This window comes from Tenebrio molitor, chromosome 4 (genome assembly GCF_963966145.1).
Source record: "Tenebrio molitor chromosome 4, icTenMoli1.1, whole genome shotgun sequence".
NCBI lineage: Eukaryota > Metazoa > Arthropoda > Insecta > Coleoptera > Tenebrionidae > Tenebrio > Tenebrio molitor.
Window position 1 is genome coordinate 22,537,179 of NC_091049.1, and position 27,702 is coordinate 22,564,880.

At 35.3% G+C, this 27,702-nt stretch overlaps 2 protein-coding genes and 3 long non-coding RNA genes across 8 annotated transcripts in view; 1 reads left to right on the top strand and 4 right to left on the bottom strand.

Moving 5' to 3' along the window:
* Positions 1–4,869: 4,869 nt before the first annotated feature.
* Positions 4,870–10,677, top strand: aspr (asperous). Of its 3 annotated transcripts, none has more exons than XM_069044367.1 (5): positions 4,870–5,320; positions 8,302–8,619; positions 9,279–9,755; positions 9,811–10,000; positions 10,053–10,634. In XM_069044367.1, the coding sequence occupies exons 1-5, from the start codon at positions 5,029–5,031 to the stop codon at positions 10,129–10,131; spliced, it is 1,356 nt and encodes a 451-aa protein (XP_068900468.1). In that variant the 5' UTR covers positions 4,870–5,028; the 3' UTR covers positions 10,132–10,634. The 3 variants fall into 3 exon arrangements, with proteins under 3 accessions (XP_068900468.1, XP_068900467.1, XP_068900469.1); XM_069044366.1 differs by having other exon boundaries at positions 4,872–5,320; positions 10,393–10,677; XM_069044368.1 differs by having other exon boundaries at positions 4,872–5,089; positions 10,393–10,677.
* On the bottom strand, positions 8,613–9,285 carry LOC138128184 (uncharacterized). Its single transcript, XR_011158560.1, has 3 exons — positions 9,001–9,285; positions 8,878–8,945; positions 8,613–8,828 (listed from the first exon to the last, which is right to left on the bottom strand). It is a non-coding gene; the product is annotated as an uncharacterized lncRNA (long non-coding RNA).
* Positions 10,678–14,593: 3,916 nt separating the features above from the next.
* RPA2 (Replication protein A2) overlaps positions 14,594–27,702 on the bottom strand; it is a 50,695-nt gene continuing 37,586 nt past the window's right edge. The window contains exons 1-6 of one of the 2 annotated variants that reach the window (XM_069044907.1): positions 17,648–17,839; positions 16,032–16,124; positions 15,859–15,972; positions 15,598–15,792; positions 15,243–15,442; positions 14,595–14,818 (exon numbers count right to left, since the gene is read on the bottom strand). In XM_069044907.1, the coding sequence (XP_068901008.1) occupies positions 14,734–14,818; positions 15,243–15,442; positions 15,598–15,792; positions 15,859–15,972; positions 16,032–16,124; positions 17,648–17,668 (708 nt within the window). In that variant the 5' untranslated portion in view covers positions 17,669–17,839 and the 3' untranslated portion in view covers positions 14,595–14,733. Of the gene's footprint in view, positions 14,819–15,242; positions 15,443–15,597; positions 15,793–15,858; positions 15,973–16,031; positions 16,125–17,647; positions 17,840–27,702 lie in introns of those variants that run through there. The other variant, XM_069044908.1, reaches the window with a different exon arrangement.
* LOC138128708 (uncharacterized) lies at positions 18,027–19,267 on the bottom strand. The gene is made up of 2 exons (XR_011158866.1): positions 18,673–19,267; positions 18,027–18,615 (listed from the first exon to the last, which is right to left on the bottom strand). It is a non-coding gene; the product is annotated as an uncharacterized lncRNA (long non-coding RNA).
* LOC138129011 (uncharacterized) lies at positions 19,331–23,150 on the bottom strand. Its single transcript, XR_011159008.1, has 3 exons — positions 21,660–23,150; positions 21,449–21,601; positions 19,331–21,395 (listed from the first exon to the last, which is right to left on the bottom strand). It is a non-coding gene; the product is annotated as an uncharacterized lncRNA (long non-coding RNA).

Genomic DNA, 27,702 nt, shown 5'->3' on the forward strand with positions numbered 1-27,702 from the left:
AAGTTAAATAACCTTGTTCTCAACCATCTTAAGTGTAGCATAGTCTCATTCACAAGGAAGACCAAACCTCTCTTATTTGACTATAAAATCAACGGCTCCATTCTTACAAGACGTGAGTCAATTAGAGATCTGGGTGTCATCTTCGATTCCAAACTATCCTTCGGCGAACACATTCGGACCATTGCGGGGACTGCCTTCAGGGCACTGGGTTTTGTTTTGCGTGCTGGCAGGGAATTCTCTGATGTCGCGACCCTGAAGCTTCTGTACATCACCTATGTGAGATCCCGGCTCGAGTATGCTTCCCTTGTGTGGTCACCGATATATGATGTTCACTCTTCTCTTTTAGAGCGAGTGCAACGCAGATTCCTGAAGAATGTGGTCTTCATGTTGACTGGTGCATATCCGCCTCGTGGGTGTCCACAAGGTCTTCTGCTCGGTGAGGTTGGTCTGCAGTCTCTGCTTAATAGACGCATGGAGCATTCAGTAATCTTTTTGTTCAAATTGTTCAGAGGGCTGCAGGAATGTCCTCACGTTCTGGAGAGGATCAGCTTGAGGGTTAGCCGGTCGGGATCTAGGGTAAGGAGTGTTTTCTACATCGGTCAGCGCCACACGGACCCGTCACTCGAATGCTGCGAAATTACCAGAGTGTCGAGGCCCACATCGATACTTTTTGTTGCAGCATTTCGCAAATCAAAAAATTCTTCTCCATCTCCTCGTGAATCAGGGCGATCCTACTCAGATGAGTGCTCGGTAGTTGTAGCCTGGGTGTTGGGATTATCTCTGTGTAATGGTTGTTGTGTTGTGATTGTGTTTTGTGTATCATTCTCTTTTTGGCAGGGCTTCTAATTGGGCGTCAAGCCTGTTAGCCGTCAACAATAATAATAATAATAATAATAATGACAAGATGAATTATCTACGTTAGCTCTTGAGCCCCAATTTTACGACAACTTACAAAAACATTTTATTTCATGTGATGTTGATTAAGGATTACCTATACATACGAGTATAGTGAGAGAAAATCGGAGGATTTTTTTTCTATAAAGTAAAGTCCATTCATTTTGTATTGAACTTTTCAATTTTATTTTTTGGCTTTGTAATTATGTTTTGTAAATAGTGACATGCAGGTAAACACCGTAAACGTTGAATTGAGCATTGCTAAATCACATTATGTTGGTTATATGCATGTCACTATTTACAAAACATAATTACAGTGCCAAAACTTAAATTATTTGACCTTGAAAAGTTCAATACAAAATGAATGGACTTTAAATACATAGACCATCGAAAAAGTAGGTACAGAGACTTTGAAGGTTGTGCAGATATTTTAACCAGTGATAGAACCCCACAAAAGGAAACGATTGAGTCAATGATGCCTTATACAAATGTCGATATTTTTCGAGAAAAAGGGACTCAAAAATTTTTCAAAAAAAGGTTGGGATCCTCTGAATTTTATGGAAAAATGGGTCAAAAATAAATCATGGTAGACTTTTTTTTGTTGTCATTTAATTCAAAATTAAGTCATTTTGACAAGAACATCAATCTTAACCACAATTTAAGTCACAAATGTCTTTCACCAACCTGGAGAAAACTGATATGGTCTTTGATCTATGGCGAACATTTAGAACTAGCACGGCAAATCTACAGTGAAAAGTTGCCTTCGCTATGCACAAATCTTTGTAACCGTTGCCCAGCATCTTGGCGATTTTGGGCGTTTCGAAAAGAATAAGCGTGAAAGATCACGGCCAGGAGGCCGCCAACGAGAAGATTGCATTTTAGTTACAAGAAGACATTCCTCAAGAAATTCAAGAGCGTCATTTCCAGCAGTCATTTTAATTAACGTGTGGGTCGGGATCGTTGAAAATCACCTCGTCTCTTGGATTCCTATGTTTTACCTTCGTCTCATTATGTTCAAAACGCAGGAAATTCATGAAAACAGAGGTATTCTGAATCGAGTTGGGCTTTCTTGGACATGTTGTACGGAACGATGCCAGGCATTTTGAGCAACTTCTGTGGTGTTTCATTTTATACTTTTACTCACAATTACAATTCATTTTATAGTTTAAGCCTTTGTTTTCGAACATTCACGATGAAACTTCAAAAAACTGTAACGATAAAAACCAAACATAACCTGGAATGACAGAAAAACTTGACATTTTTGGTTGGTGGCACGCAAGATCACGTTAAAACTCCCCGCCAAATTTGAAAATTTTCAGCGTTTCCCGAACAAAGTGATTCCTTTGATTTTTTTGTAAACCATTAACATTTGTATAAGGTAAGTTGGGTTATTTTGCCTTCTTTTAACACATAGGCGACCTACTACCTCAGGTTAAAATATCTGCACCATCTTAAAAATCAGACTGTATACTGTGGAATATACTGGATTCCGAAGCCTCGTTAAGAAATTATGAAAATGATTTTAATTAATTCTGATAAAGACAGCTAAATAGTAGGAACGATAATTGTGGGACAGAGCGAAAGAGAGATGAAAGAAATGATGAGGAACCTGGGAAAGTACGTGAGGAAGAAAAATCTAGAAGTGAATGTTGAGAAGACAAAAAGAAAGAGAAAGAAGTTCTATCAGAGGAACGGGTATGCCAGTGAAGAAGTGGAAAGATTGAGCACAGAAGGAATATGGATGAGTGCGGAGCTGAGTGAAAGGAGCAAAGACACGGATAAGCAAGAGAGAAGGGAGAGAATCAAAGAATCGAGGTACAACAGGAAGTATGAAAGGTGCATGAGAGAGGAAATTCCGGAGTATCTGGGGAGAGAGAGAGGGAAAGAGAGAAAAATGATGGCGAGATTCAGATGTGGGAACGAGGGGAGAAAGAACAGGTACCTATTGGACGGAAGGAGAGGAAAGAAGGTGCAGGATGTGCTACGAAGAGGGAAAGGAGCGGGGAGAAATACCGAATGAAGACAAAATGGAGATAGGATGGATGAATGAGATATGGAAGAGGAGGGAAAGGATAGAGAAGGAGAGGGGTAGGGACACTAATTGAAAATTTTTGAAATTGTAATTTTATGTTCAGTTATGTCAAAAAAAAAATCGAAAAGTTTGTTACGTTGTGCAAGGGCAAGTACGAACTGAATTTTCATTATTTTCATTTTCATCATTAGGTTTTGTTCAGAACAGTGTTTTTCAACCTTCCTCCGAGAGATTTTAAGTTTCCCATCGTCCCCCTTCTTGATATTAGTATCAGGAGGAGGAAATAAGAAAGATACAGATTGACAGATCCATTAATGCGATGAGCGATAACAATTAACATTTCACACAGAAGAAAAATACTTAGGATGTAAAAAACTGACATATTAGCCGTGCTAAAATTTAAAACCCACCACCTGTTGAATTACGTTGGTAAATTCAAAATTACACTAAATGTTCGATATTACGGGGTGATCAAGAAAGCACCAAGAAGTTGGTAATGCTGAATTTTATTTTTAAATGGTACAACTGGAATAACTTCCCATTGTTGACGGCTTCACACTGACAGCCGCATCAGTGACAAGTCAAATTTGACATTTCATGCTGGTGAATCGTTCGAGAAAAGAGTTAATTTATGTTTAGTTAGAGCAAAATGGGGAGCACTTCGAGAATTTCCTTTAGTTAATTTTTAGATTATTATTCCGAATTCCAACTTTGATTTCTTTTTGCTGTTAATTTTTACTCTCATAATCTATCATTTTGTCGTTATTAATGTTACGTCAGATATCTGTCAAATAAACCCACAAAACATATCCGGTTGCAGTGCTGTAAATAGCCGATAAAAAAAAATGTTCTTAATTGTATTGCCAACTTAAACAGTCCTTCTTGATCATCCAGCGTCGGGCCGTTCAAGATCATCGGCGCTGTCATTGCGTATAACTGTTGAAAAATTAACGCACAAAATTTGAAAAGATGTCTTAGCGAAAAAAGGTGAAGCAGCCCCTCACAGAGTCACAGAGCGTGAAAAAATGGCCCTGATTCGGTACTGCGAAGAGTTGAAAGGTGACAAACCTGAATTGAGTAAGAAAACCTAAAATTAAACCACGTTCGACATTTCAATTACGTTAAACAGACATAACCTCAATTTTGACATGGGGAAACTGTTATAGGTACAGTTGTATTGACACTGACAGTTGATTTAAAAAAAATGACTATATTTTGATTAATTAAACAAAAGTAGATTTTTTATTCAGATTATCGTCCCCTTCAAATGTTTGCTCAATTGGATTGGGAATTAAAAGTCTAGAAAAAGCTTAGTTTAAGAACACTTGGAAAAATTTCCACTTCTCTATTAAATTCCGTTAATTTAGAACCAATACATTTTTAAGAACATTCTGCTTACAGTTTAGAATAAGCTGAATCATTTGTCAATACCTACAGCTCTCCGCAGAAAGAAAAATTTGTTAAGAAAATACAAAGAAGTACTCTCCAACCTGTGAGCTATTCAGACAATTGATATTCAAGTCAACAATGCGTCCTCACCTATTTATTATGCAGTTGACCTTGACAAGAAGGTCGCTCTAGCTGGACACCAAATACGTATCGTATCGTAAATAACGCAACAATTTCCAAAGAAGTACGCCTCCGGTAAACAGTTTTATTTATTCACTCATAAACTACGCGAAATCTCGATATAATCAGACAAAAACAAAATTAATGATGATTAGAATCAACCCACGTCCTAATTTGAGGAAACGGTCCTCACTAAATGTCTGGAATGATTAAGACTTCAGGTTAATTTCTCATATCCGCCTTTTTTTCTCCTTAAATCGCATCACCAAATAAGTAGAAATCGCATTTACATATTGACAATGTCTGTGATGTAATAATAATCAAACACCTACCTAGTTGTAAAACGCGAAACACTCATATTCCGAGAAGCTCTAAGAGCCAGTTTCCCTTCCCATTGCGAATCGTCCAAGAGGGAGTCCCCGTTGTTAATTTAAATGAAAACAGATTTTTCGCTTTGAGTTTAGAGTTTCGCAAATATCTCGAAGTGTTAACTGCTCTTGTGACATTGTGTGAATTAATTTGAATTTGTCCAGATGGGGGTGTCAGTGTTGTTTGCGTCGTTTCTCTTCACCCAAATGCTAGCTGCAGCTCTAGGTGAGCCCGCGTACTATAGCCAATACAGATCCGGAGATTATCCGTACACAAACAGTTACACTTACTACACGAATCCGTTTCAATCATTTTACAACAAGTACTACAGCAATCCAACCACTTACAAATACAGAAATTACAACTACAACACACCTACCACCTATGATGATGATAGAGTTTACGTTACTGACATGTATGGGAACACCAGGGTGTCGTCTGGGAGAAGCTTACGAGGTTTACAGAAATTTATTGTATGCTTAATGATACTAACAAAGCTCACCAAACTTTTCACACTCTTATTCGTTTGTCTCGATTTCATGTTTAAATTGATTTCACAAAACCACACAAAGCATAATTTATTTTGGATGAATTTATTTTTGAACATTATTTCCTAATTTGCTCGTAATGAGAAAAATGTCCCTTTTTGTTCGATACTGTCAAAATTTGAGAATTTTCTCTTGTGTGAACGGATTTTGATAAATGTCACAACTTGTCAAAACGAAACGTCAAGCTAATTTTAAAGATTTTAAGCGATTTGGAGCCTTTAAGGGGCTCGTCGAACAAAAAAAACGTTGTATTTAACCCGTTCGTGTGTCAATTGGGCTTTTTTGGCACTCATGCCAAAAAACCCCAATTTACACAAGAACTCGTCAAATAAACTACTATTATCTTCAAGCGGTCGAAAATCGCGTCTTTGTGTATCTCTGTAGAAATTGTTGAAGTGGCTTTTTTTTGTAACCAGACGTGAAATACTTCAAATCCAAGGATAGATGTCAAAATCAAAAATGGCAAGATGGCCGTTCAACTTTAAAAAGTAAACTTTAAACTTTAGTAGACTTTACAAATATTATTGAACCTTCAAGTACTAATAATATTGCAACAAGAGAATTAGGAATTACTGGTGCCTTAAAATTTGAAAATTGTCATTTTACTGTAACTGCAGCAAAAAAAAAATAGATGAGTTCATGTTCGATTTTTTTTGTGATCTGCTTGAAGATAAAATAGTAGGTATATCATTCAGAGTACAGTTGGTTGCAAAAAAAAACGGGAAACGAAAATTTTCTTAATGTAAATTTGGTATTGTCGATTTGTCAATTAGTTGTCTACTTGACAATACCTATCAAATGATTTTTAAAAATGTCATTGAATTTTGACGTTCATTCTAACCTATCTCTCGTAAGAAGGTTTCACACTATGGAAAAATTGCAAAAATGTGTCAATTTTATTCTGACAGTTCCCGTTTTTTTTTGCAACGAACTGTAGTTAGTCTTTTTGTGCTTCTCCCAGTTGCCGACCTCGACTTCGTCTCGGTCTTCAATTTCTGGGCTTAGCAAAAAAGACTCACTTCTACTGTTAATAATCTAATCTACTATGTGAAACAAAGTTAAAAGCATGTTGTAACACAATAATTGTACAATATCCTTTGCATTATAGAATAACATTAAGATTATGTTAGTTTGTTTTTTTGCTGGTGCTCTAGTTTGCATTCAAAACAATAATGTTTGTTATATTTTACTGCAAAAATACGCCTTCTCATGTAAATGTTTATTCCAAAAAAGTGATCTAGATTATTTATGTAGAATGATAAATACTAAGTATCTTTTTGCTTCAATCCCAAATCATAAGCCAGTACCTATAAACAAATGCGAGCTTAAATATTTACTTATGCTAACTATACTAAAACCTAGACACAACAAAAAAATCTAACTTAAACATAAGAATAATCTCAAAAATGACAAATCCAACAATAATGCTTGTTTTACACGGTCAAAGAAATTGACGAATAAATTCAAAAATTAATTCATGAAGAAATTCATGAATAAATTGAAAATGTGAAAGTGTTTTACACGATCAAAGTTTTGCGCACAATAAACTAGGGACTTTTGCACCACCAATGTGTTGCCAACTTTATCCACTAAACTTGTCGGGGTGACAATGTTATGGCAATGCTATATTATTTTTTGAATTACCTCACCTTTCAATATCAAAAATTCAAAACAAATAAACACTACAATATAAACGATGACAATAATACGCCGGTTGCCGAAACGATACCCTCACATGTGACTTGACAGTTTTCACACTAAAGTTGGTACAAATTTATAAACCGCAATGTAACTAGAATTCTCCAAAAAATTCACGAAAAATTAGAGCTGGTTCTATTTTGACAATTTATTCATCAATTTATTGTCGTCAATTTATTCACGACAATTTTGTGTATTACACGCAACAATAAATTCAAGGTCAAAAAATTCATCAATTTCTTTGACCGTGTAAAACAAGCATAACATGTACACTTATGATCACTTTTAGTGAAACACTGATATTAAGCTTTGAAACATTTTTTGTGATTAACAAATTCATCTCATAATTTGTCTGTTAACTCTAGATTAATTTTTCAGATTTTCTTTTTGTTAATATCTAATTCTCTCGAGCAACGTGATGATCCAAATATTGTCTTATACTTAATTTTAAAATGCGTTCTTTGTATCGGGTGTTTATTTAAATGTATCCTCAAAGTAGGCGTTGAAGAGTCGATTGTGAATGCACGACGGATTAACTGTTTAAATCTAACCTCACTTTTTGCGTGGTTTGAGGTTTTACTCTGCAGATGGACGAGTGGTGCGTTCACAATCGACTTTTCAACGCCAACTTTGAGGATACATTTAAATAAACACCCGATATATTAACAAAAATCTTGTTGCATTTTTTACTTCTACATTTATGGTTACTTCGAAATTAATTTCAAAACAATTTTTTCTACGAACGTCTTTCAGTTCGTCTCTATTTTTAGATCGACCTCACTTAAAATTATGTAATATGCAAATCTGACAAAACATTTTAGCGTAAAAGATCGTCAATCATTATTAAAGTTTCTGAGAATTTTTCCCACCCTTTTACTAAATATGTACAAGACCGTTTTTCGCTTTAAAAATGCATTGTAAAAATGACTAATTTTAGAAAATGCCAATGCATGTTTTTTCCAATTGTGTTCTAATGACTCACCAATGCAATAAAATTTATTTAGATATTTTCATCCTAACTATAACAATATTATAATTTAAACGTGTTTTTATATCACCTGCTCGCCATATTCGCGTTGTTTATGTTGCAATTCAAAAATAAATTCATCCGACTTTGCTTCAGTTAATTTTACAAAAATTAATAATTTATTAACGTGATGAAATAAAATTTCTAAAATTGTTTTTCTTTAGCAATGGCCTACGTGTCGTCATGTTCGAGCGGCACATGTGGTCAAAACGCCCAGTGTTCAATAATCGGTGGCCGCCCTGTATGTTCCTGCTTCCGTGGTTATCTAGGTGACCCCTTGAGCTTGTGCAAACGTGCCGAGTGCCTTGACAATTCCGAATGTCGTGGTCATTTGACATGTCGCAACGGTCGATGCATTGACCCTTGTGAAGGTACTTGCGGGGCTAACGCAATCTGCAACGCCAAGAACCACCTACCGGTTTGCTCATGTCCTGCGGGATACACCGGAGATCCCTTCAGCCACTGTCGACACTTCGATCCCTGTAAGTGTTTAAAGTGTCGAAAAGAGAACCAAGTTGAAGTTTTTCCTGGAAGTTATTCGGTGCAAACAAGGCAAAGAAATCCTTTGGGATCATGCTATTGCTCCTTCTTGATGGTCTTCTTCTTCCCTTTTATTTCTTGATGGTTTTCTTCTTCCCTTTGTCTCGATATCAATTACCCTTCTCATTTCCTTCTTATTTGCTCAGTTGTCCTGCAGTTTTTTAATAAGATATCTTTTTTAAATTAAGTACCCAGTAAACCTTTTCCTTGCTGAGAAGAGAAATTGTCGCTGATTATAAATCTCCAAAGATCTTCTTTCTGGACAGAACTGGAAAGATAGTTTTAGAAGGTCTTTGCTGCAAACATCTTTCTATCAAGATTACACAATTAGTGCCATTCCTAGTAAGGTAAACCCTTAGCAGGGTTGAGTGAATTTGAAAAATTGCTGAATTCATTCATACAATGTCTTTACTGCTTCATTCAAATATCGAGATGTAATAAATCGATTCCGCAGGTCTTTCATGTGGAGAAATAAGTCTGCATCATAGCAAAAACTGCACCGAGAAACTTTTCTCCGATTCTCCTTCTGACCTGTTCATTGAAGATCCTTGTTAGGAATGTCACCTTCGTTTAAATTTCCTCATCACTTTCCCAATTGCAGCGGAACTGTGCAGACCCAGCCCTTGTGGAGCCAACACCTTGTGCGAAGTGGTCAACCAGACCCCTACCTGCAAGTGCCTCCCAGGTTACCACGGTTCTCCCATCAGTGGTTGCCGCCACGAATGCGACAGCGATACCGAATGCGGACCTTCATTGGCTTGCATAGAATTCAAATGCCAAAATCCATGCTCGCAGTGTGGTACCAACGCGGAGTGCGACGTACGAAACCACAGACCCGTCTGCAAATGCCCCAAGAACTATTTCGGTAATCCGTTATCATCCTGCCAACCTGAATGTTACGGGGACAGCGATTGTCCTTCTGGACGTCCGGCTTGTTTCTACGGCATCTGCAAAAATCCCTGCGATGGGGTCTGTGGGGTTAGCGCAAACTGCGAACTCAGAGGGTTGACTCCGATCTGCTCCTGTCCGAGAGACATGACCGGAGATCCTTTCATCAGCTGCAGACCTTTCGACAAACGTGAGTAATAAAAAAAATCGTATGTAAAGAAATGAAATGTTTTTTCCTTTTGCAGGAGACCTCTGCGAGCCAAATCCTTGCGGGGCGAACGCGCGCTGCGAGCCCGGCTACGACAGGACGAACAAGGAGCGTCCCGTTTGCACCTGCCACCCAGGATACGTGGGCGACCCCTTGGTTTCTTGCAACCCAGGAGAGTGCACCGAAGATTCCCACTGTCCAGACTCCAAGGCTTGCATCGACTACAAGTAAGTCAAATCTCACTGACATTTCTACATTGACATTTAAATGGACATAAAGTCGCGTTTTCTCACAATCTTCGAACAAAACCAGAAGAAATTCGCGTGGGCTGCCGCCGGTTGTCTCTTCGTTTACTTGAGTTACAAGTTTTTCTTCGAGGCGACGAAGAAAAAGAAGCCAGAGCTGACGGCTGAGCAGATCCGGAAGATCATCGAAGATTTGCCCTTCGAGTCAAAGAATTCGGACACGAATCTGACTCTGAAGGACCTGTTGGATGAGTTGAAGGACCTGAACGACGACGAAGAGTGGAAGAAACTGATAACGAGTGTTCAGAATTTTTACAATGAAGAGAGCAGTCGTGACGTGCAGTAGTTTGTAATGTGTTCTGTTTGCATTGTAGATGTCAAAATCCATGCGTGGGGCAATGTGGGGTCAACGCCAACTGCAATCCGAGGCGTCACATAGCGGTGTGTACTTGCGCCGAAGGGTTTAACGGGGATGCTTTGGCGCAGTGCCACAGGATCCAAGGGACCACTTACTAAGGAAGCTTATCCACCACTAAATTGACTGCCAATTCACCACTAAATATTTTTTATAAAATATACAAAACAATAAAGACAAAAATTAATTTTAATTAATATATTTAATAATTTTATTTATACAATAATAAATGGCAAAACACATCTTCATGACTTTCATATGAAAAAAAAATAGTTTAAAGAAAATGTTCTATTAATGAATAAGATGAAACAATTAATTCACATCATTTGACATCTGCTTATTGTAAACTTTATTGTAATGTCCTTATTGCATGTTTGTACCTCCTTTAAAAGTCTCCGCCATTACACAACTTATGAAAAGTACCTAAAAAAGTGTCTTAGCTTCATAAGAGAAAAGAGCGCAAAAGAAAAACTAGGTTAGGTAGATATACAAGAAAAACATTTTCTTAAGATACGACTTAAGACGACTTGACAAAACTAAACTACGTCTAGAGCAGTGTCGTACATTAGATGATACCAGGGGGGACAGAGGGAAACCAAATAGACCAACTGTTAATCTCCAAAAAGTGGAGGAGAATAATACAAGATGTTAGGACCCCGACTACCTCTTGGTGGCTCCCAAAATTAAGATGAGGGTGGTCAAATGAACAGTAGGCAGCACGAGAAACAGGTGAGATGTAGAGAAAATAAACCAGGTGAGATGCAATGACGACTACAAAAATGAGATGATAAAAAAATTAGAAACTCGAGAAGATATCGATGAAGAGTAGAAGAACCTAAAAGAAAGTATAGTGACCACAGCAGAAACAGTGCTTGGACGAAGAACAAGAAGAAAAAGAAAGAAGTGGTTCGACGAGGATTGTGAAAAAAGAACCGAAACGATCCAACACTCATAGCAAGAGATAAAAGGAGCCTGGGAGAGGCGCTACAGAAACTAGTCAAAGGGACGGAAAAGAGAGGGTTACAAGTCAATCAAGACAATACACGATAAGATCAAGAAGAAAGACAGACCATATCAGAGAAATAAACCTCGGAAGCTTCACTTTCAAAAAAGTAGGAAATATGAAATTCCTCGGAGTGAATGGAATGAAAGAAACGAACGAAGCATCGAAATTGAAGAGCGAATACAGGCAGCAAACAGTGCCGAGTGGAAGTACCGGTGACACCTAAAAGATCACCATATCAGCAAAACAACAAAGATCAAAATTTATTAGTAGTCAGCAATTAGATCATTAGCGACGTACGCAGCGGAAACAAGGCGTCTCACCAGTTCAGACGAAGAAAACCTCAGAATATTCGATAGAAAGGTTCTTGGGAAAATTTTAGGACTAAGAAGAACATAAGAAGGGCCCAACCACGAAATAAGGGACCTGACCGAGGGAGAAGATATTGTAAGGTTTGTGAAATCACAAAGACTGCAGTGGTTTGGACACGTACAAAGGAGGGACCCGCAACACGCTGTAAAAAAAAACATGAACTGGAGACCAGTAGACGAGAGACCAAGACGTAGACCAAGGATAAGATGGGAAGACCAGATACACGAGGACATTAGAAGGACAGGAATAGAGGAGTGGAGAAGTAAGATTCAGGACAGAAGACCTGGGTAAAAACCATTCGAGAAGAGAGAAGAATACAGAGGAGAATCACAAGATACTCAAAAAACATGGAAGATTGGAAACAGCCCTCCACACTGGCGTGAATTTATCTTCACAGGAGTTGCAGCTTGACCGAAGACACTGCATCAATTTAGGGCGATGTATTCACGTTCATTTGATCTAAACACGGAAAGTGTCATCGTGTACCTAGTTGGCAATTACCCTTCAAAGGTCTTTTGGGAACCTCCAAAAATTGAAATGCTTGCCCCTTCTATAGAAATTAAGTTTTAGGCGTGAGCTTTCTTCTATTCTTCCACCATGTGACATTCAGTGATAGTATTCATTTCTGCACAAGTTTAAGACATCAATTTAAAAGAAACCTATAGATACAGTGAGGATTTTATTTCCCTGAACATCAACACTATTAACCCTATCTTTAATTAAAAAAACATATCAATGCATACATCATACAAGCAGTTACAACATATTCAAGCAACCTCTGATAAAACAATTGCCATTAATGTCGTTAAAGTCTTAAAGATTTTACAATCGTTTGGCATATTGCTTGGAACAAGAGGGTGGTCACTTTGAACATTTGTTAAAATTATTTCATTAAAAGTTTCTGTTTCAACTTGTTATTTGGATATAATAAAAATTTCCGTTCCTTTAAATTAATCAAATAAAAGTTGCAAGTTTGGTTGCCTACCTAGCGACAATGTTTGCGCCGTGACACAGATATTCAAAAACTGAACATGGAAACCTATGTTCAGCGAAATAAAATACTCACTGTACTAGCTTTTAACGTCAGCCTAATTAATGTCAAATTCTGATAGAAAAATACCTCTCTCAACAATGTATCATGTAATTACAATAATAAGCAATTAAAATCACAAAAGTAATGGGTAAGTAGGATCATATCGGTTCTGTCATCGTTCGAAAACCTTTTCAAATACTAAAAATATGAACGAAAATTGCAATGACAGATTTATACCGTTCAAATTAATATAATCCCTACTTGGATTCCTGATTTAATTTTTAAATATCAAAACACAATGAATGCTTTGTAAAGTGTATTTTGGGTTGCATTTTTACGTGGTCAGGCTCGTCATCTTACGTGAATAACCCTGTACCTATATTTTGTAGAGCTCAACATGGGATTCACAAATCTTTTTAATTTCACACAATACGTACGGTCGATGGACAAATAAAACAACAAATAAATGAGACTAATGAATTGTCAATATACATATTTGTCAGTTTCTATACGTATAATATTGTATAATACGGCATACTAAAGTTAACCTATTTGTGATGAAGCCGTAATTAAACGATACAAATTTTGACCTATGTGATTGTCATTTTTGTCCCAGTTTTATTTGTCCATCGACTGTACTATTGGGAGCATAAAAAGTGGGACATCAAATTTCTGTTAGTTTTGAAAAATTCGATGTACTATTCCGGACACGGAATCTTGGCCAACATTTTTTTGACATTTCTAAAAAAAAAGATGTAAACCAATCATTAGCGTCATTAATAAATGACAATTATTAAAAATTACTTTGAAGTTTTTATTCTGACATCAAAAAAGCAAGGAATAGTATATAACGGTATTAGGCCGATATGGGTTATATAACAGACTCGGTTGATTATAAAATCTCAACCTCGTCTGTTATATAACCCATATCGGCCGTATGTTGTTTTATAGTTTTCTTTATACCAATAATACTTAACATTTAACGATGATTTATTTGTAAGATTGACATTTCTCTTTACTTCAAAAATTAATTTAATTGTCATCTGTGCCGTAACCGTAGCAACGGTAGCAAAAATAACGGCCTCGGTCTGATAATTTTGAATAACGGCCTAGTCTGTTATGGGTGTCATATCAATCAAGCATTGAGTACTGATAAATCCTAATAACAGTATGGTATAAAGAAAATGGCATTATCGAGTCAAAAGTTGGGTTATATTCAATAAAGGCCAGTTCACACATATTTGTCAATTAAATATAAAAAAATATTCGTCATTTCAAGACGCGTCGATTGATATTAAAATATCCCCATTTGAGTGGTCTTTAGAATTACATATAAAGTGTGCGTTCTCCTTTTCGTTAAAATTGTCAGTACGCTGTTGAATTAAAGGTAATTAAAAACGTAATTGGGGTTGTCAAGCAACAAAAAAAAAAACATTTTATTTTTATTTTGTTTTTGTTCCTAGCATTGTCGGGTTGCTATGGTTTAAGTAATTGTTTAATTGTTTACTTGTTGTGTCTGTGGCCTAGAATGTGCATGGACGGGGTTAGTTTATCCCTACAGTTTTAGATTTAAAAAATAGTTTTCTGGACTCTTTAGAATCTCCAGATGACCCAGGTTTTTTTTTGTACTAGCATTTAAAAAACATCCTGTATAATGTAGAGTATGTGGAAAAAAAATCCTGAGAATTATTGTGTTCCTCTATCTAAACATTGTTTGCTTGCAAATGTACGAAAGGTTTATAAGAAAAAATATAATTTTAATTGAATTATGTATTTAATTTAACAGTAACGTAACATTCTCTTATTTTAAATCAACAAATTATACATCTCAAAAGCAAAACAAAGTGGTAACGTAGAAAACCTAATTTAAATTCTTATTTCAACTTAACACATCAAAAAGTCGCAAGTGCTTTCAAATGATCTTGATCCACAGTGCAGTAAATAATCCCCTGGTCGATAAGATATTCTAGAACCTGACTAAAATACAAAAAAAAGTTAATTTTAAAACAGTAAGAATAGAATAGTTATTTGTACAACTAGTTATGATTATGAAAGTCATACTTTTTTTCCCGAATTTGCAGATTGATTAACGAGGGCGTAGCCCGAGTTAATCAAGCAAATAAGTGAAAAAAGAGACTTTCATAACGTGTTGTACCTACACATTATTTTTTTGCATATCGATGTTAAGTTGAGAAATTTGGTCTAAAGGATTTCTGAAAAATTACAAAAAAAGTAGGTATGCTTTGACAATCATCTTCAAGGAGATGGAATAAAATGATGCAAAAAAGTATCTACTATTTTCACAACGATTTTTCGTGTAAAAAAGTGCTACTTTCACTACGATTTTGCGTGTAAAAAAGTGCCACTTTCATTACGATATGCAAACAATAATTATACTTACTTCACCTCGTGTCCTTGGTACGAAGGAAATTGTCTCAGGACATTTCGCCTTGTTATACCACATTGGGAATCTTCATTCTTGACGATGTTGAAAATGAGTTGCTGAAAATCTGTTAACTGCGGCGTAAATGCTGCAGATGTTTCATCTGATGTCGTCAACGAGTCTGCTAATGCGGAACCAGACGTATTCGCTGAAGAGAGCTAAGACAAATCAAATGAAAAAATGGTTACACATTTAAAATTGAAAACTTAAACTTGTAAACTTAAAACATATAAGTTTTGATCATCACCAAACTAAAGTAGTAGGTATATGATAATATCAATATCATACTTTTGTGTTAGTTGAATACATTTACCTGCGCTTTTAGTTCCTTTTCAGCAGTCAGCTTGGCACAAACAGCTTGCAGCATATGACACGTTACCATGTTCAAATCATTAACAGGAAACATTTTCATAATCATACAGATTTTTTCGCCATTTTCAGTTCGTACTGTTCCGAAAACTTGAGCATAGTGATTTTCGGTAATGCCAGATATCTTCGCACTGACCTCCTGATGAAACAAAATAAAAACGATTGAGACGTTCCCAGAAAATAAGAAAACTGAGACTACACTCACGGCTTCGCTGTCTAAGTGCATCGTACACTTTATTTTACCACTGTAGTCCTGTACGTAACAAGTCACTTCAACGAACTGAACTCGAATGTCATGAATAACTCCAAGTAAACAAACCTACAAGGTACATACGTTACGCTTATGTACATCTACGTAAGTATAGATGTGTAAAATACGAATTGAATTGGCTTGCCGAACATTCTGAACTCGTGTTGTTTGCAGGAATGGATCTGTTCTATCAATAAGGGAACCACTGGTTGTGTTCTGGGCTAAAAAGTATCAGAAAGTGAAAGTGGTAAGTAAATAATTCAACTTTGCAACAAAAAAAATCTATTCAATTTCATCTTCTTCTGTAGTTAGTCTAAGGTGACTTCTTGGAGGTTATTTGTTAAGTTTAACTTTTACAAAATGTTTTTCGCTCCATTGACAAAAACCTACTAAATCTACAAAGTTGAATCACATATTTTGCTACTGCTTCAGGACAAAGATGCACTCAAAGTTGGTTGATTAGTTCATGGTAAAATCCTGTAGGAACAGTAAGAGTTTTTCAAAACAACTACTGTGTTTAAAAGCTAATCTAAGAAGTTCCTACAAGGTCGCTGTTATCTCATGCGTAAATAAATTTTTAAAGTAAGGGAGTAACTTGTGTAGTATTTCAAAACTTGAAAAAACAGCAGAAGAAATAAAAATTCTTGAAGAAAAGAATCAAAAGAAATGTCCGTACAACTAGCGATTTCTGATATGATTTTTAAAACATTGGAGGGTCAGTTGAGAGCTAATTAGCCTCCCGTTAAGTCATCAAAGCAAAAGCTAGCACGGATGAGGAACACGAAATAGTAGGTATTCTTTCAAATTTTTGAGGAGGAACCATATTTGGGGCAACGCGAATTGGCAAGAAGGGTTTAGCCAATGTTAGTAGAATTGCCAATGAAAATAAGTTTCATCCTTATCATATCACCTTGGTCCAAGAAGCAGATTACCATAAAAGACCGAATTTTTGTCGATTCGTTCGGGAACAAATAAAATTAGATCAACATTTTTTGGAAAATGTGCTTTTCAGTGATTCAGCATCTTTCATCAGCAATGGGGGTGTAAACAAACATAATTGTCACTATTATGCGCAGAATAACCCTCGCTGGATTCGCGAAGAAGTCGTGGGCAGTATTTTGAACATCTCCTTAATTGATTCACTTAATTTTAATGTCTTTGGGTTGGTATTTCAGTTACTTGTCACAAAAATAGCAATGATGATTGATAGGGTAATTTAAAAAAAAAAATCGCAAAGTAAGTTCGAAAATGTAATGTTGATTGCATCAAGAATTTAGTCTCACTATTCCTCGTGAATCAGATCATTTTTAAGGTCGTCGCCATTTTAGATACTTGTCATAAGCAATTTACGGTGTTTGTAATGCAATTTAATTTTTTTATTTCTTTGCATTTTCGATAAGTACCTAGTTAAATCAAAGATGAATTTCAAGTTGTTTTAAAAGTACTGATATCGAACGTCTTTAGGTAAATTCAACAATTTCAAGTATCTTAATAGTCATTTTGAGATTCATTACTAATAATTTTTATTTTCATGGTTTAAAATGAATATTAAAGCAGCTATTGAAATCTGTATTGTTGGTTGCATCAAATTTACGTAAGAATCCATATTTTACGTGAATTATTTTGTGTAATTATTATTATCTATTATTCCATAGCAATTACATAACCTAAAAGTGCAACTCAAAGTAAATGGCGGCACGTCCTCCAGGTGTTTTCAAATAACCTACAATATTTCTAAGCTTACCTTGGCGGTTAGGCTTGTCATTTCTGAACAGGTAAATCAGGTTCTCACACAACTTTTAATAAATATTTTACTCTCTTGGGTTAATTGGGAATTGCGTTCTTACAATGAAAAATAAAATATTTCTAAGCCAACTGGTTTTTCCTATTACATTATCAATACGGGGCCCGCCGATAGATGTCGTAACATTTCCACTAATTCCATAGACAAAATAAGAACATATAGAACGCAAACTCCCTATACATTTTTTGGGCACAAAGCGTTTACCGCCATCTCTTATCCTGGTGACGGTGCAAAATCACAGCCTACTGGATACGTTTACCTTTCCTTTGCTTTTTTATCATTGCAAATTTTCACAACAAATTAAAACGCCAACAATAGATACTTTCGATATTTTATTTTCAACCGTCTTTGATACAGTTCTGCTTTATTTTTATAAATATTGTTCCTAAATGCTATCGTTCTCGTATCCTACCATTTAAAATTAAATTTTACCCCTTAATGTAAGTGTGGTTAAATAAATTATTTTACCAATAATTTCATCTTCAATTTTATTTTTTTAAAAATTAATATTAGGTACTTATGTTTGAATTACCGTTGAAATTTTGCTTTTAATATTATCGGCCGAAGTTATGTTACCTACTCAATATAATTTTGAAAATATTATGAATCTTATTAACATTTTTTACAAACTCTAAAAAACCCATACTTGCCACTTTCTGCTAAATTTTCATTCAATTTTTTTTATGGACGAAAGAGCTGTTTTTTTAATCCAAAAAATTTTCCAAAGTAGGTACATATTGCGTAAGTGTAGGACTGCTTCCTGCCAAAATTGTGTGTGCCCCGGATTTTTGTAAACTCCACAAGCAAGAGGTTTCTCTCAACGTGGGCGAAATGTCCCTCCCTCCAGATTATTATCAAAGAGTTTGTCAAAAAAGTTCCCAATTCTTCATCATTTAGGTTTGTTCTACCTGTTAGTTAAAATGTATATTAGATTATTAACAACAATGTTATTAGAAATTAAGTACCACAGTTAACTAATAGCGTGATAGTTGAATTCATGATTATGACGACTCAAAACTTGAGTTGCATAGGACATCTTTTGGATCTTTTCTGCAAGTCCGTAATTTTGTGGAGGGCTCTTAATTCGTCCCACGCTGAATCATAAAGATAAACCTTCACTATATGGTCCAATTTCACACTTAAAATTTCTTCGTTTACTTCCCAAACCAAATCTTTTGTTATTCTATAATTTCTAATTCCTTTAATAAGATGAGGTGTATCAAATAATGGTGTAATCTCTTGGTCTTGAAGTATTATTTTTCTTTCCATTTGTTGATTGTTTTTTTTATAAATTTTGCTTGATTCTCTCAACAACAAATTTAGCAATCTTAGCAGCGGTACTACATTATTTGTGAACGTGACACAGCCTCATTTTAAATTACAAGATAGTGACATAAAGATTGACACTGCTTTGACTGATTTTTAGATTATTGAGATTACTTTGATTTTAAAGTTTTGACTTTTTAAAACATTTGCGCCCTCTTGCGGTGTGGTGAGGGTGCGCTAAACGATTTTCCAAAAATTTATTAGGGACTTTTCATTCTATAGTATTTTATTTTATCTATGACTAATTCACACTAATTACATAGACAACACAGTAAACCTATAGAACGCAAACTCCCATAGTTTTTTGTGTCCCGACGCCATCTACTGGCTTGTGGTAGGTGCACAATAAGACACAGCCAGCTGGATATCCTGGCTTTTTTATTTATTTAAATTTTCAAAATAATTTATTTATTAAATTAAAAGACTACATTTATTTTGAAGTTTTTATTTTCAATTTTTTTCGATGCACTTCCATTGCATTTTTATAAATTTTGATTTGGTGTTTCTTTTCCTCCATTGCGACAAACAGAGATTTATGGCTTCCTCACCTTCAAAATTTTGCTCTTTATTTTGACATCGAATTTTGCATGTAACGTTTTCGGTACATTGCAGCCCGAATTTTGGATTAACATTCTGACTTTTTATAATTTTGATTATGCTCAGCTTTTCTTATTTTCTTTTTGAAACTTTCACAAGAATTTATATCTTCATTACTACATAAAACAGGATTTACACAATTTACTTATAGCGTCTTCAGCAGAAATATCGTAGATTAGTAGATCGGATGAAAATTCTATAAAAAATAGTTTTCAGTTAAAATATAATTATCAATATTTTTTTACTATTACTGGAAGTAAGTCTGGACTGGAAAAGCAAGGAAGTTGTATTGAGTCGAGGGTACGGCCACATTCAGCAATCTATTGTTCGTGCCGAAGTATTTGCTGGTAAAATAAAGTCCACACACAGTGTAGCTGTTATACCTACACTTTAATAGGCTACAAAGTTGATAACTGCTTGTTACCCGTGTTTTTAATCCATTCCATAAAATGCCCAGGATATTTAATTGGATTTGAAAATCTATGGCGCGTTCCACATGGTTTAAATACCTTTGCATTCTGCAAATTCTCGTAACAGTGGATTTATTATTTGACTTAATATGTCAAAATATATATATTTTTTTAATTTTGGCATAAGTTTCCGCGATTTTTATTTTTATAAAACAGCAGCGTCCCCTGACGGCTTGTGGTGGGTGCGTTTCCAAAAAAAAAACGATAAAATGCATAGGAGTTTGCGTTCTATAGGTTTACTGTGTTGTCTATGACTAATTATATTCTTTGCACTAATTCTAACCTCAACTAAACCCCTATACGAGATGCTGTTTACAGTTAACTGGTCTTTTTGAATAACGTTCAAAACAAGACAGGTATTTAAGAAATTTAAAAAATTACCAAACTCATTGTTGATTATTCCATGTCTCGTTGTAAACAACCACATTCCTATTGCTAAAACCTATTTTCAAATTAAATATGTAATTTGCGGATTTAGGTCCCATCAACAAGAAAGAGAGTCCGAGAGCGTCCACACTCATGGAAATTTGTGTTGCAAGAAATAAAACCCACAGATTACGTAGGTACTGTCGCGAGCAAAAAAAACTGGTCGTCAAAATTATGCATTGACGCAATGTTGTAAAACGGTCTTAAATATCATAACCTATCATCATGTTGTATGACATTATAGTATTGCCGTTATAACTTTTTATCTGCTCCGCCCACTAAAATTGACCAATCAGAATCAAAGCCAGATTCAATCTGTACAACTTTTCATCACATTTGCCACGTAAAAAAGTTAAGGTTAGAATTTTGCTGTCAAGTCCACAACACAATTTTTGTTTTAGGTTCTAAAAAATAAAATGTCATTAAGACAATTCGAATGTCAGAAATTGTTACTGTGTAAATCAGATGTTACCGCAAAATGCTCAATGATGATAATAAAATAACCATTTCTGTTAGTTGCAGTACCCAGCACATGCCATTTTATTTCCCTTCAATTACAGTCTAATATCTCACAAATTTTTTATAAATATCACAAGACAAGTAATATTTAAAGCTGTCATTTAAAGAATACAATATGATCACTTCTAACATAACTTCTAATTAGTAATACTCAATAGACTGACAATTTACATTTTTATTATAAACTATCAAAACTAAGCTTCTGTAGACACCTTACAATGAAAGTTTAAACACATTTGGGGGTTTCTACAAATGCACCTGGAGTTTTTCAACTCCGTATTCTATAGTTTTCTGAATTTTCCGATAAGTTTAAATATGCATCGTCCGAAAAAAAATTTATGTCTAATAATCTGTAAACAAAGTTAATATAAATAATTATTTAATGCAGTTAATTATTACTAACCTGTCATCATTCAAGTTGTTTAAAAATCATTTGCGGTACCTATTCTCAGAATCACTTAGTCGAAGTTATGTTATGATTTTGTATGGATACAAGTTTCGTTTTTTTTCTAGCACATTTTTGACAAGCGTGTTTTGATGAAATCAGTGGAGGTTACTGTAAAATTGATTATTAGTGAATATTTATTGTAATCTTGCGAAAATAAATGTCTTACCTTTGGAGTTAACAGATGGTTATACATAGGTGGAAGTGTAAAAAGTGTAGTAAAGTGACCAGTGTTCGGAACGACTCCCTTTTCTCTGGAAGCCACCTATCACTCCAACAAATGGCTGGGCAAAGGGCTATGCTTAAAAAGATATTGCTCGTGAAGCGAAATTGGGACAACACTCGACGCATAGAAAAGTTGACTGGTGTGCTTTTTGTCGAGATTTACGCGAGCAATATCTAATTGACAACCCGCAAATAATACGTGGCTTGAATGACGACATGGCTTCTAAAGTGGTAGAAACACTACACCGAATATTGTTGTGTAACACAAGCTAAAAATGCTCCAAATAAATTATTATTTTGGACACGATTCCTCCAAAGAAACTCGTGGAGGAGCTTTCTCTTCGGGGTCAACAAAATTTTCTTGGTGAACTTGATGTTGATTTGATTTGATGATGATTCCCCCACCCATTTCATCAAGCCGATTATAGGCCCACCAGCCATCCAATATAATCAGCGTTCCGGGCTGAATGCACCTAGATTGAGTATAATTTATATGAATAAAAAAATTAAAAAAAAAAGTAGCGATGCGTTTTTATAACAACGTTGTTATTAAAACGCATTGCTAATTTTTTTGATATACATACCTTTGTATAAGATTTGACAAATTTTCTGCTGTCCTATCAGGCATCTCCACCAGGAAACATTTTTTTGTATTCCTTTCAATTGCGCCAAATACCCAATGTCCTGCCCTGCATTGACCCCGATGATATTTCCGGTGGAAGAATTTTGATTCATCTATTTCTATCACTTTAGAAGTCATGTCGTCATTCAAAAAATCTAAACAAAAAGCACACCAGTCAACTTTTGTATGCGTCGAGTGTTGTCCCAATTTGGCTTCACGAGCAATATCTTTTTGAGCATAGCCCTTTGCCCAACCATTTGTTGGAGTGATAAGTGGCTTCCAGAGAAAAGGGAGTCGGTCCGAATACTGGTCACTCGTTTTACATTTCCACCTATAACCATCTGTTAAGTCCATTTTACGGACAAAGGACATGGGTATTTGGCAGGTCTGGCACAGCACTGAATTACGCAAGAGGCGCCTTTTTGCCAACCATCTTATACAATCCAAAGTCTCATTAAACATGAGACTTTGGTATCGATGTACTTCGGCCCTTATATTAAGTTGCGCCATTAAATCTTGTATGTTAACAATACGCAAGTCTACCTCTACCACCCATTGTGAATAAAAGAAATGGGAAAAAAACCGAAATAAACTTGAAAATTGCACTAACACGCACGTTATCGAATCGAGGGACACCAAGAGACGACTAATTGTTGCAGAAGTGTTGGTCTTCAAGAAACCTCGGTCCAGTCATAAAATTCGTTTTATTTTAAGGGTGGGGTTTAGGTACCTGATTTGAGATGGTCGAAAAATTGTGGTTTTTAAACATCCATATCTTTAAAAACCAGAACAGATGAAGGCAAGGTCCTTTTTTTATTGTTGTTGTATGTATATTTAATACCTATACAGGTTTATAAATTATCCGATTTTCGACATTTCCCACTAACTCAATAAAATACAATAAAATATAATATAATAACTAAAACTAACTAACTAAATAGTTCAAAACAATAACAAATTAGCAGCTTTCCAAATACAATTATCCCTCCCCACATATTGTCCCTCTTCTCCACTCAACCTTCTTCATCCATTCGATCCCTCTTCCGTCCTCATTCAACATTTCTTCTCTACTTTCCTCTCTCTCTCTCAATTCTACGCATTCATTCAACATATGTTCTATCGTCTCCTTTTTTTCTCCACACATCCTGCACACTCTAATCCTATCCTCATTCCAATATTTATTCTCTCTCTCCTCATTTCCACACCTAAATCTTGCTATTATCACTCTCTCCTTTCTACTCTCTCTTCCTAGGTACTTTGGTAGTTCTTCCGTTATTATTTTTTCATACTTCCCATTGTACCTAGATTCCCTAATTCTCGTTCTTCTTTCCTGCACTTGCACATCTCTGTCTCTCTGCACCAATTCATATGTCATTGCTCTGCCTCCCTCTCGCATTCTTTCTATCTCCGCTCCTGCATAACCATTTCTTTCGAAATATGCCTCCCTCTCTTTCCATACCCCTTTTCCTATTTCTTTCCTTTTTTCTTTCAGACACTCTTGCAAAATTCTACACTCTCCTCTCTCTATCAACCTCTCCTCAAATCTTATTGCTCTCTTTCCTGCTTCTATTCTTATTCCATCCCTTTTTGTTTCCTCCATCACTATATAGCCCGGTGTCTCTCTATCTACTCCTAGCACCCATTTCAAATATTTTCCTTGCACCCCTTCCAACCCTTCTTGCTCTCTCCATCCCCATATTTCCGCTCCATACATCATCACGCTTTTCACCAGGCTATCAAACATCATTATTCTCCTTTTTTTATTGAAGTGAAACTTTTTATGGGAGGGTTTTGAAATTCTGATCGGCAATGTAAGTTAATCTGTTTGACACGATACAAACATCCCTAAAAATTGTGTATAGGTCTGTCTTTATCACACTCACGGCATTTATCGATAATGTCCTCTCTTTTAATTTGGAGGCTTAAAAATGAACAATGAGTGACGCATTTCGATATTGTTTAGTGTTATCATTGTCTATAATTTATTTTCTTCATTAAAATATGCAATTTTGTTGTGAATATGCTATTTAAAAGTGATTGATGATTGATTGATTACAATGTTTCCCTGTAATACAAAAGTTTCACTTCTATCGTGCGTGAAGGACCTGAGGGCGGAGCTTAGCTGCGCGACCTCTAACACGTCAGTCGCGTAGGGAAAATGAGAATCGCTGGGAGCCACAATAGTGGCGCATCATGCAATGGGAAATTTTCACAGTAAAAAAAAAATTGAGCAGTTCGGGATTTTTGACATATTTGAGAGCAAAGTCTAGCATTGGTATTTTATAACCAAAGATAATTTATGTGTGCAGAATTGTGGATAAAAGTATTAACACGTAAAATCAACTTTTTATTAAATTGTATAATTTATTGATACATATTTTAAATTTGTACAGTTTTGAATAATTGTTTTTGTCAATTTTGGTTACTTTCACTCGGAGTTATAAAACCATCTAGTGGGACCACGAAGAGGTTGGCACTTCCATGAGTGATCAGTCCAAGAGTGATTTGGTAAAAATTGGTCGACCTTCGTCTCTGTAATGTCAAAATTGGTTGGTTCCGTTATCCGAGTCATCCTACGGTTTAGACAATTTTTGAATGATTCGGCGGTGTAATCGCCGACCAATTCGAGATGGATAGCTTTCGTTGCCAAACAAACGAATAGTGCCACGTAAGCTTTCACGGTTTTGAAAACATCTTTGCTACAGTTCCATGTAAGACCCAATGTTGTTGTTTCCGCATTTGCATCTAACCCGACTGTTGTCGCGTTACCTCCGCGGTTTGATTGTGGTAGTACTGCAACGCGTTTCGAGGCCCATTTACAAAGTTCAAACCCCCCTTGAGCTAAAATGTTGATTAAATCGTCGCGTAAGATAGTTGCTTCTTCGATTGAATCTACTCCGATCAACAAATTATCCATGTAAAATGCGTTTGTTTGCGAGGTTTTGTTTGCGAATTGGTGGGCTAGTACGTGCAAACATCGCATCGCGAGAAAAGGCGCACAGTTTAGACCGTAGGTAACCGTTTTCAATCTATAAGTTTTGATGGAAGTATTCGGGTTATTTCGATAAACAATACGCAGGTCGTCTCGGTCCTGTGGATGCACTAAAATTTGCCTGAACATCTTGGTAATATCTGCCGACAAAAGAATTTTATGGACCCTGCACTTTAGTAGTAGCGAAAATATATCTTTTTGCAAATTTGGGCCTGTGAAAAGATTGTCGTTTAATGAAAGGTCGTCTCCACCTGCTTTAAAACTTGCATTGAATACAACCCTGGTTTTGGTGGTGAGACTCGATTGTTTTATGATGGGGTGGTGAGGCAGGTAGTAGGCGGCCGATGTTCGTCACTGCCGACTATTTCCATGTGCTTAAGGCGATGTCACTCGACCCGTTTCTGCCTAGTTTTTACTGTATTTCAAATCAAAATTACGGCGATACGGTTTGAGCTACGAATTTCAATTTTTTTTATGTGAAAGTTTAACGTATAATAATGTTCCGTAACTTATTCATATCTGCAATAAGCGTCTGTTTTCCTGCAAAAAAAAATTTGAAAAACGTGAAAATAACGATTACTTTGACTACATAATTTATGCAGAAGTACTGAAGTATTTGTGATTTTAACAAGTTAGGGAACATTTTGTAACTTTTTACTAACATTTCTTGAAATAAAAAATCAAATATATTTTTAATTAGCTTTACAATTTTGTGTTAAAAATCACCAAGTTTAAGAGGAGATTTCGTTACTAGAGATTCACCATCCTTCATTTTCTTTCTCACTTTCTCCTTCATCCCTCTCGGTGCGATCGGAAGTGAGCCAGGGTGTTGGACTTTGGACTGGCGGCACTTTGGCACTTTATGGACTGACATGTGTAAACTATTACTTTGAAATTTACCAGATCGAGAACGGACACCACCCACCATGAATATTAATATTTTTATTTTCGTCTTCAAGCCCAGTTCAACTTCAACCGTTTTCATTGAATGTTGTAATTTTCAGTTTGCTGATTTGTAGTGATGTTTCTGTTTGTGTTGTTATATATAAAACTATAAAAAAGTGCGCTTAGCGATGGGTAAAACATCTAAAATTCCACTTTCCAAACCAAGAAAAAGTAGACGAAAAATGGGCAAATTATTCAGGTAATAAGGTGTCACAAATAAAACGAAAATCTAATAGTAAAAGCTTTTCATATTATTATAGAAACCGCTGTTTGCAAAGAAAAAATTTGTTCGAAGAAAATAAAGGTCTAACCGCCAGTACTTCTACATCTCTAATTTCTCCTCAAAGACAATATGACACTTTTCGGACAGCGGATGATACTTCTGCACCTATGTCTGCACAATCCACATCATGTTATAATAAAAAATATTGCTTTGAAAGCGACGAAAACGAAAAAGAAATTGGTAATGATTTTGAAAAGAAAAATGACAATTATATAAGGTATTACATATACAGTGAGCGGCAAAAGTATGGAATAAATTCCTTAAAAATTAAACAAAATTTTTTTCAAAAAAATCTTTAGACAGGTCAATTTTAGTTTATAAAAGTACATGTTCCAGTACCAAAGAAAATTCCAAGCAGCCATTTATTTTCGAGTGATGACGTCATCGATACTTTTTTTAAATGGAAACCCCCTATTTTTTTTCTTGACTCTGATAGCCCTTTTAATTGTCTAAATGACAGTATAAAATTTTTGTTATCTTACATAAGGAAATTTTTGAGAAAAAAAATAATATAGTTGAAAAAAATTTATTTTATAACGAACAAAAGCAAGTCAAAAAATCAAGTAGGTAAATCAAACAGTCAAATGTTACTGTCAATTTCATTCGTATGTGTTATTTGTTTTACAAAACATTTTCGAAAATGACTCATTTAACAGAAACACAACGTATAGAAATTTTAATTTTGGTTGGGTATATGCATAAAACTAAAACAGGGGGAATTTCTTCATAAACTTGCTTATTGTCAACAAGCTGGGGGATGGCAATTCGAACATTTAATTCCATAATTTTAAGTACTTACTAACACAGTTTTTGACTTGTTTTTGATCGTTATAAAATTTATTTTTTCCAACTTTATTATTTTTTTTCTCAAAAATTTCCTTATGTAAGGTAACAAAAATTTTGTACCGTTATTTAGACAATGAAAAGGGCTATCAGAATCAAGAAAAAAAATAGGGGGTCTCCATTGAAAAAAACTATCGATGACGTCATAACTCGAAAACAAATGACTGCTTGGAATTTTATTTTATATTAGAATATGTATTTTTATAAACTAAAATTGACCTGTCCAAAGATTTTTTTGTAAAAAATTTTGTTTAATTTTTAATGAATTTATTCCATACTTTTGCCGCTCACTGTATATTTTA